Source organism: Octopus sinensis, linkage group LG3 (assembly GCF_006345805.1).
Source record: "Octopus sinensis linkage group LG3, ASM634580v1, whole genome shotgun sequence".
Classification (NCBI taxonomy): domain Eukaryota; kingdom Metazoa; phylum Mollusca; class Cephalopoda; order Octopoda; family Octopodidae; genus Octopus; species Octopus sinensis.
The window spans coordinates 73,047,215-73,057,759 of NC_042999.1; the positions used below are offsets into that span (position 1 = coordinate 73,047,215).

Sequence of the window (10,545 nt, forward strand, 5' to 3'; positions counted from 1 at the left end):
AACATCACCCCATCCAGCTGGCTGTAAATAGATTATCTATTTCTTTACTACCCACAAGGGGCTAAACACAGAGAGGACAAACAAAGACAGACAAACGGATTAAGTCGATTACATCGACCCCAGTGCATAACTGGTACTTAATTTATCGATCCCGAAAGGATGAAAGGCAAAGTCGACCTCGACGGAATTTGAACTCAGAACGTAACGGCAGACGAAATACGGCTACGCATTTCGCCCGGTGTGCTAACGTTTCTGCCAGCTGGCTGTAAATAGATTATCCTCATCATCCGGTTGTGCTTATTGCTCGGATTGCCGTGACTTGTTTCGTTCAGTCTGTCCACCATTGCACGTGATAGGTCTCCTCATGTGTACTCGGAGCTCTCGCATAGCTGCTTTATATGTAGATTCAATGTGGTCGACCAATATTTTGCGTACCTATGCTTCGATTCCCAGAGAAGAACGGCGTTGATGATCTCATCTTTTTCTCTCCAGTAATGTCCAGCGAATGTTCTCTCTACGATGACGTGATATTGGTGGTAAATTACCATAGAAAACTTCTTTCGTAGTGTGTTGTCTCCAGGAGATGTCATGAGCAGCTCAAAGCATTCTTGTATAAGTCCCGTCAATTTTCTTTTCAAGACACTTTGTTAGCGTTCATGTTGTACATCCATATAACAAAATTGAAAGAAATTACGTTTCAAATTTAATGGAAGCTTAAATTTCCAGACCATTGATAATCTAAAGTTGCCCAAACTTTGCCGATTCGGATATGAACATCACTTGTGGACAGACCTTCCTTTGCTATTTTACTTGTAAGGTATATGAATTCATCAATATATTTCAAGGATTTTCCAGATGTGGTTGTAACATCTTTAGCAGCACTTTCAAGGTTGTACAAGAGAGACTCTGCATCACAAACTTCATCAGCTAGTAGCGTCATATTTGGAAAATGTCTACTTTTGGCTGGTTGACGAGTGAACACTTTGTTCTTCATCTCATTTACAGACGTGCGTAGAATATGATCTAGACATGTAATGAATAGGTAGGTACCAAGGTGTTACCCTGGAGGACACCAGCCACTATGTCTGGAGAAAGAACTATAGATTGAGTATTTCTATACAACATTATGATGGCACTGAGTTTTCTTTGTGATACCGTATGCAAGAAGTATTTCTTCCATCTTCCCTCTGTGTATCGAGTCAAAGGCCCTTGAAAAATCAACAATAGGACTGCTTTCAGGTTCTTCGCACGAACTTCTTCAATAACTCCTCGGACTGTAAGAATCTGGACGAATGTTGGTCTATTTCGTCGAAAGCCATTCTGATTTTCCCTCATGACATTTTTAATCTCCGATCGGATAGGATTGAGTAGCATGGCATTGTAAACTTTGGCAGATTTGGCAGTGAGGATAATTCCTCTGTAGGTTTTGCTGACACCGATATCTCCCTTCTTTGGAAACAGGAGGATGCAGCTTTTACTCCATTTCTCTATACGCTTTTGATGGTACATAGCGTACCATCTAGTTGATCTCAAGTGTTATACTGGCGTGAGTACATCTCTTGGTGGGGCCACCTATACCAGACAGGTCGAGGGCCAGGGTCCAGACCAAAATAATCACTCTAGAGGAGTAAAACCTCACTGATGAAAAACCCCCGAGCCAGGGTCACGGTAAAACCAAGGGAAGCAGTGTGATGGATTTGTTAATTTCGGCGGAGGAGCTGTTATCTGCCGACGGCGAAACACAAGGAGCCGAGCGGAAGAAGTTAGAATGTCAACGGCCAAGGTCACAGTCCAGTAAGGCAACTATTGCAACATCTATAGGTGGGATGTCCGTAGATGGGATGTTCAGCTTAAGAATGATAAGTAGGTGGAATGTTCAGCTAAAGAATGATAACCCTTTCTCATATTAGACATAAATGGCTACGATATGTAGAATTGTATAAATATTCTAGTCGTACATAGATTCCAAAGGTTATTAGTCATATATAGCTATCATAACTGTATAAGTACAATGTTATAGAATGTGATAACAGACTGGATTCTGATTAGCGCAAAAGAAACAGAAGCTGACGACGAACAAGAAGTTACATGGGATAGATTTGCTGGCAAATTAGAGATCGGGCAGCTAAAGCCTAAAGTTAGAGATAAAAGAAAAGAGCTTTACTCAGCAATGGGAGAATAATGACTGATTTGAGTGGTTGGCTTTGCTCTTATGCCACATGAATGGATAAAGATTCAGTTCTTATATCTATTTTGAATGGTGTGACACTTAGCACTAAGTTTTGTACTGGTTACAAAATATCATCCGATATAAGGCATCCTAGAGATTTCGGTATTCATCTGCTCCTTCAACAGAGTTCTGGATTTAGATATTTTGTCATTGATTATAGGTTGGAGATGGGGGGAAAGAACGAATTTGTCATGGCCTTATGAGTCGTTGTCACATTAGCATGTTGTATATTTGAGGTTTTGTTTACAGCAACATGGGCTGTGATGATTTAAACGATTCAGAACCGTTTCCACGTTGTAATCCCGTTAAGTCTGTTTATTAGCACTTAAGTCTAGGTTTTTGCTTTTCTAACGGCGTGGAGCTTGCTTCGCAATCATATAGTTTCTGGTTCAGTCCTACTGCATGGTACCCTGGGAAGTGTCTTCTACTATAGCCTCGGACCTATCAAAGTCTTGTAAGTGGATTTGGTAGATGAAAACTGAAAGAAGCCTGTCGTATATATGGTCGGACCGACCATAACAAACAACCTTGTAGGTATGTATGTATGTATGTATGTAAGAATAAATAACAACAGATGAATTATGTGTCAATTCACTACAACCGTTTCCAACAAATTTTTAATGGATTAATGGAGACATTACATCATTAGAAATAAACCGTTTTCATCAGATGAATACATGAAACACAACAGTCAAAAACATTAAAAATTCAACGATATGTGCATCTTTATAATTCTATGGCCCTTACTGGTCATAAAATCATTCCATGATCAGCAAGGGGCATAGAATCATGAAGATGCACATCCCGTTGGATTTTTAATGTTTTTGAATGTTGTATTCACCTGATGAAAGCAGTTTTTTTTTCTAATGATGTAGTGTCTCCATTAATGAATTAAAAATACGTTGGAAACGGTTGTAATGAATTGACACATTGGTTCATCTGTTGTTATTTATTCATTTATTATTCACCTCTTTCGGAACCTGCTCTTTGCGTAGATCCGATGTATATTATGGACCGCACATTAAGTGCAATGTGCGTTTCTTGAATACCCTCAGGGTTATTGATATACTCATTCGAGTACAGTTAATCGTATATATAACCTGAATATCTTTCTACCCATACTGTGGTACCCGCATATATATTCATCTATTTTTGTTGTGTACACATTTTACTCCTCGACCCGACCCGGTGCCTTACCATTTAAGTGCCTGATTTACTTGAATCTTGGTCTATTATCTGTTTGTCTGTCTCTCCCTCTCCCCCTCCCCCCCTCTCTCTCTCTCCATTCCATGTTGCTATCTATGCTGCTATTTCTCAAAAGTTGTCAAAGGTATTCGTGACTTGCTGCTAATGAGCAGAAAGTCTTTCATCCGATGTTCTGTAGCGACAGAGCTATGCGGTGTCGCTTCGCAGGCATCTCCGATCATCAGTCAGCGAATACTTTTTCGAGGAGATCTTTTCCACCTTCTATAATATTATCTGCTTTATGTGTACTCACTTGATCTATGCGTGTAGTTTAACATTAAAAAATGTCGTCGATGAAATATGATGTAGCTCTGAAAGGCTGTTTGATGCCTTTGCATCTTGTTTCGTTTCACTGTTTGCATCACTATTGATGTGGAAATTTCTGGTGGTTTGTAGTTATCTGGACTTAATAGTAAGCGTCGAATCGAATCGAGTCGTCCTACTGTAAACACATCGTGGATCACTGAATTATTGTATGCAAAGAACTCTGAGGACTATATGTTTTTTATCCGGATTTATTCTCCTTGGTTACACATTCCTTGTTGTACACAGGTTATATTACTGTAGGGAATACGACCGTACGCAAGAAGTGGTGACAGAAATGTCTCCTCTTTAACGCCGCACGGTCGCCCTAACAAAATAAGAAGCCAAATACATGATATAAAATACAGTGCCAAAAGGAATAAATGAGGACGACAACCGTTCTACTGTTTGAGAGAAGAGAAGACTTTATTTACAAATGTGTATAAAGAGAGTGTGTGTGAGTGCTAGCAAAGTGGAGTGTCTGTGTGCATGCGACAAGTGTTGGTGTCTGTGTGTTCATGTGTGCGACAGAAGTACAAATAAGGTGTATGCATATAAAACAGAATACAGAGCACAAGACGAGTCTCTCAGCATATTGAGTTAAGATGGAATTAGTTTACCAGTTCGTAAGTGAGGTACACAATAGTAATAGTACTGTAGCAGGATGTTGGGGTCACAAGGCAGAATGCCGGTTGAACACATATCGTGTAGCGGTTGAGGCTTCAATTTGTGCCGGGTCTCTTGATACAGGAAGTTCCTTCAGGTAGACTGGAGATGTTTACCTTGGTGCAGTTCACAACACCGAGAAAGCTAAACCCGAGCGAGTGTTGTGTACGTATTGCTGAAGTCGACGGAGATGGAGACGACGTAGAGTTGAAGGATGAAGGTGGTGATGACGGCGGCAGAGAAAAGCGACGTCGAGATGAAGGCGACGGAGATGGAGAACGTCTTGTCTGTCGCTAGAACTGGAACATGGCTGAATCGCTCGGTTGGTCAGAGGCTAGTCCTAAAAAAGACTGGCACCTAAGATCGGAGTTGCTGGAACATGGTTGAGTGCTCTGTGGTCAATGACTAGACCTTAGAAGGTCTAGAACCAAAGACGAATAATAGTCTATCGATCTCGCCTTTTTATAGGGTTAAGGTGGCTCAAATGAAGTATAAGAAAAACGGTGTCACGAAAGACCTTATCCGAAGGCCGTGATCGGTTGGCTTACACACTGGCGCGAAATAAGTCAAAAGACAAACTGCGCCAAATGCCAACCAATCAGAGCAGTGGACACAACAGGGTCAAACTAGCCGAAGATGGTTGTTATCTACCACAAGATCATTTCTAATATATCTCTCAAACAGTGAAGATATCAGCTACGCTACATTCCCATCTACACCTACAACATTCATCATTAGATATTATAAAATCTATTTTATATTTTCTGAGATAATAGTAACCACGTTAAAGCTTTTCTTTGTGCCATTATTATTTTTGACACTTAATTTCAAGTCTTCCATAAAGAACTTATGCGTTAGGCGGTGTTTCTTTATTTCCCTAAGCCACACATATATTCTCCAGATTTTCAAGGTATTAAAAGGATAAGGGACTCTTTTCAAATGTATATAGCTTTATAGGGAATTTGTCTCCGTGAAATATATTGCCCCGATACTTTATTCTGTCAGAGATAAACAATCACCTCCTGTATTTCTCTTCATGATGGTGGCCTAGGACAAGTCAAGTTGTCTATGGCCGTGATTTAGGAAACTTTACCAGGTATAAGGTGCGACAGGAGAACAATCGGTTACTCTCTTGTAAATAGGTCAGATTCTAACCAAATTCCTAGTATATCATCTCACGTTTGATATTATAAATTTATTAATTACCAGCCGTTCATCACGTCTCCCAACTTTATTTTTTCGCATTTGCTGGCTCCATTGTGATGGTGTTATTAGTGTTAGAGTGTTTACATTTATTTATATGCGGGACTTGTTATAACCACTTAAATTTCAGTATTCAGTTGTACGCGTGCGCACACATACTGTGTTAGAAAGCTTTAGTCATCAAGTTAGAAGATTAAATATCATGAAAAACAATTGTTACCGTAAAAGTATTTAAATCCCTATTTTTGAATAAGAAATATAATTTCATGTAGATTAGTAGAGAAAGAGAGAGAAGCGAGCGAGAGAGAGAGAGAGAGAGAGAGAGAGGAGAGAGAGGGGAGAGATGGAGAGATGAAGAGAGAGAGAGGAGAGAGAGAGAGAAAGCCTACAGCCGGTCTTCGTCATCGCCTGAATCTCCGACCTCTCCCTTCAGTGCTTCTACAACGGCGCTTAAGGTGGTTCGGTCATGCGGCCCGGCGTCCAGATGGTGAGCTGATTCGTGAGTCCTCCTCCCACCTCCACTTCCTAACTGGCGCGAACGCACGAGCGGCCAGCAGAAGACCTGGGCAACGACGATAAAGGAGGACCTCTCCGAATTTTCAGGTCCACAGGTGGTCGGTCTGCACAGATGGAACCGCGAATGGCTCACTATCTCCAGTGACCTCGCACATGACCGTCGAGCGTGGGCCGCCATGGTTCGTGATGCCGTCAGGACCAGAGAAGAAGCCGGCTCAACCCGCCCTGGGTGAACGCCGTCTCAAGCAAAAAAGCAAAGAGAGAGAGAGAGAGGGAGAGAGGGAGAGAGAGAGAGAGAGAAAGTAAATGACCATCTAGATTGGCACCTTGTCCTTGTGTGGCTTTGTTGGCATCTTAGCCGAGTGGCCAAGATGTCAACATCCATTCCAATAGAGAATGAATGAGTAAGATTTTTCCCCAATACCGTTCTGTCCCATCAAATCTTCAGGAGGAGCTTTGACGTATTTTAAGTGATGCAGTTAACCAAATCGTTTAAGAAGATTCTCCGAGGAGAAGAGGGAGAGGAGGGAAACAAGGGTTGACAGAAGTGAACATTGAAAAACTTTAATATTTATATACCTTCATGAACTGTCGATGTATCTCGCTTGTCCACGCCGAAAGAAAAGCTGCCAGGTCTTTAAAAAATCTGTAACTAGGAGGCTGACTAAATGAAGAGGCGGGCGATAGACAGAAACAAGGCAACAACGAGGACTCTTCGAAACATCTTAACAGCATGTATTCCAATTCTTGTGCTCTCGTTGACAGCATTTGTTTAGGTCAAAAATACGTTTCAGCAGCCATTTTACAACTCATTGCTAAATTCAATGTAATCCAAGTTTAGATATCGAGAGATGACAAGACGACGAGATGAGATGATGATGATGATGATGACGATGGTGATGATGAGGATGATGATGATCAATCTATCTATCTATCTATCTATCTATCTATCTATCTATCTATCTATCTATCTATCTATCTATCTATCTATCTATCTATCTATCTATCTATCTATCTATCTATCTATCTATCTATTATCTATCCACATACACAACACACATGTAAGCACATATAGACATTCACACACACGTGTATATATATATATTAATTAATATATATATATATATATATATATATATATATTTTACTCTTTATCTTTTATTAAACTTTAATACTTTTGATATATATTTAAAATAATATAAATTAAATTAATTTTATGTATTGGCTTAAGTTTTTCATTGTTTGATTTGCCTAATAGTGGTTTTATCTCTAATTTATTATAATATATATATATTATATATATATATATATATATTATATATATATATATATATATATATATATATATATATATATATATATATACATACATATATATATATATATACACATACACACATACACATATTTACCTATATAGATACAAATATCTTTATACGTACATACAAACATACACACATATACACTCAGGTATACACACATGCACTCACTCATATACACACATTTATATGTAAATACACGCATATATGTATTATAAATATACACATACGTATATATACTTGCGTACTCAAGGAGCAGCGTTCCTTTTAGTCAGGTTGTATTGAAAACAGAAATGTTTTCCATACAACACACACGCACACATACACACACATACACCCACATTAAATAACTAACGATACATTTACCACTGGGAATCGAAGATCTTTCTTACAAAATAGATATCTTTGAATTGATGGCTGAAATATAATTGTCGAATTATGGTCGAGAAGTAATAAGATATAGCTGTACACTAGAACTGCTGTTGAGAGACATGAACCGTATAAAGACACAATATCTTATGTCTACAGGATTCTACAGAGAAATGAATTCTTTAAAGCGATGCCAACCTTACCAACTTTTTCCTTTCACGTTTTCTCATCACTTACATCTTTCTTTCATTCTTTTTTTCTTATATTCCATCTTGTCTCCAGATCTTCATATATTCTTGCGTTTGTATGCGTGTTTTTGTTTGTCGTAGTGTTTTGTACACACATACACACGAATGTGTATATATATATTTTATATGTGTGTGTGTATATATATATGTATGTATACATATGTATATATATATATATGTATGTATGTATATATATGAAAATATATTTATGTATATATATATATATATTATATATATATATATATATATTATATATATATATATGTATGTATATATTTATTTATGTATATAAACATACACATACACAAACATATGAATGTATGTATGTATCTATGTATGCAAATGTATATATATATATATATATATATATATATATATATATACATATATATATATATAATATGTTTCGAATATATATATATATTATATATAATATGTTTAGAAAAATATCTAACAAAACAAATCCAAGAGACGTTCACAGATGATATTATTAGGTTGCCACTCAAAGACGGAAAAACAGTTGCAGAGTAAAAGTTATAGAGTAAAAGTATAACGTTTCGGATATAATCCTTCGTCTCAGGAGATTCCGGGAAGAGAAAAAAGAGAAGAAAGGAGATTAAAAAATAGAGGAGAGCCATGGAAAATGCACGTGGGTTTTGATTCGCATGTTCGACCTCTCACTGAGATAATTGTTTTTTTACTAAACGCAATTTAATTTATTTTAGTTTTTGTGAAAAATAGGCTCTGTTGTTAAACAATAGTTATTTCTCTCTGTGGTCAGAAAAAGAGATCATTTGACTAGTTTCAGCATTTATTATGGCATCATTAGATATCTTGCGTCTATTGACGGTGTAGACAAAGCAAAGTTGAACTATGTTTCTCTGCGGAATTTGCATAACATTGGAAGTGGGAATAATGTACGACGCAATATATGTTTGCTAAAAAGACATTCTCGTAAGGTATCCTCATATCTCTTTGCATCATATCATAGAATAATGGTAAACATGTCTTAAAAAGAGCATTTATTTACTGTACTTTGTACGTTACAAACGTATGGTATCGGTACAAGTGAGTGGAATATCCCTGTATGATATTCAATGATGTTAAGATGGAGCATGGGCTTTCAAAGTGTGCTATGATGGTAAGATGAGGAAAGCTTGTCAGGACAGAAGGCATAGGTTTGCCAAGTAGTGAAATGATGAAGGCATTTCAACCTCAATTCAGCTATAAATAATATATAAATTATATATATATAATACTTGAGGCAGATGGAATTAAACACAACGACATGAAGGAAACGTCAAAAAGAGAGTACCTGCGGCGAGTGAGAAAAATACTGGCTTCAAAGCTGAATGCCAGAAACCTAATTTCGGCAATAAACTCACGTGCACTTGCAGTAGCTGATTGCGGAAGAAAGCTTTGTTGAAATTGCCTTCAGTCCTGTGGAATGTCAATTCAATGGCGGAAAGTCTGATTATGCATTTACGTATTGCTATTGGGCACTTTCTTTATGATATTTGATGGATGGTTGGATTCTAATTGCTTGTACAAGCAGAGGTTGATTGCTTGGATTGCTATCGTGTTCGTACAATCTTGAGGTTAGATTCCAGAGAGCTGGCAGAGAACTTTTTTGTTTCCATTATCTTCAAGTTGAAGATTTTGAAGGAGGACGTGATATGTTTTCTGACTGTATCAGAAGACCCCATAACTTCGAGATCAGTAGGCCATCATGTCGAAGTTTCTATAACGTGTATTTTTTGCTTTTGTTTTTAGCTTGCAACCTTAGCTGTTGATTTGTTCGACACTTAATCAACACTTTACATGCTAATTACTCTGTATTTTATTAAAGTTGTCTTTGTGGACTTTATAGGCCATAAATGTGTTTACTTTGTCTATGTTAGCATTGTTGTATAGGCTGAATTGAGCAGTTATTTGTTTTGCTTATGTACTGATGTTATTATATATGCCATTGTAAAGATTTTGCAGGTTTTATTTTCTCGAGTAGTGTCCCCATAAAAATGAATCGTCTAGTCCGTATCTGAATATTTGGCTTGTCGAGTTTATTTTCTTACTTCCGCTGAAACCTCGGTTAGAATTTGTTGCTTGGGCCTCAAAATTTTATATTCTTTATATTTGGCGCATCACATTCGCCCGTGTCTTTGTGTTGAGATGGCATTTCTTAGATTGTGTGCGTGTGTGCATATCATGGCACTCCGACAGTTACGACGACGAGGGTGCCAATTCAATTTCAAACAAACATTTAACAAGGAAAAATAACTCGAACACAACACTAGATACCAATGAAAGTGATGTTTATTGGATTATTTAATGAGAATATGTTTTGGTATGTTTTTTTTCCCCAAAATTTCTAAACAGAGACAATGACAGCTCCCAATGTAGTCCTCAAATTAATAGGACCTGATTAACTCACATATAAAAAAATTAA

At 37.5% G+C, this 10,545-nt stretch overlaps 2 protein-coding genes across 2 annotated transcripts in view; both read right to left on the minus strand.

Moving 5' to 3' along the window:
• Positions 1 to 1,023: 1,023 nt before the first annotated feature.
• On the minus strand, positions 1,024 to 1,509 carry LOC115209477. The gene has a single exon (XM_029777901.1). It carries the CDS (start codon positions 1,507 to 1,509, stop codon positions 1,024 to 1,026), a length of 486 nt encoding a protein of 161 aa, XP_029633761.1.
• Positions 1,510 to 10,389: 8,880 nt separating this feature from the next.
• LOC115209478 (chitotriosidase-1) overlaps positions 10,390 to 10,545 on the minus strand; it is a 77,365-nt gene continuing 77,209 nt past the window's right edge. The window contains exon 10 of the mRNA XM_036501087.1: positions 10,390 to 10,545. This exon is cut by the window's right edge and continues 1,665 nt beyond it. The gene's annotated coding sequence lies outside the window, so the exon portion shown is untranslated.

Bases quoted from the DNA above. Each gene is read 5' to 3' on its own strand.
- LOC115209477 (XM_029777901.1), bottom strand. From the start codon at position 1,509: ATGTACCATCAAAAGCGTATAGAGAAATGGAGTAAAAGCTGCATCCTC.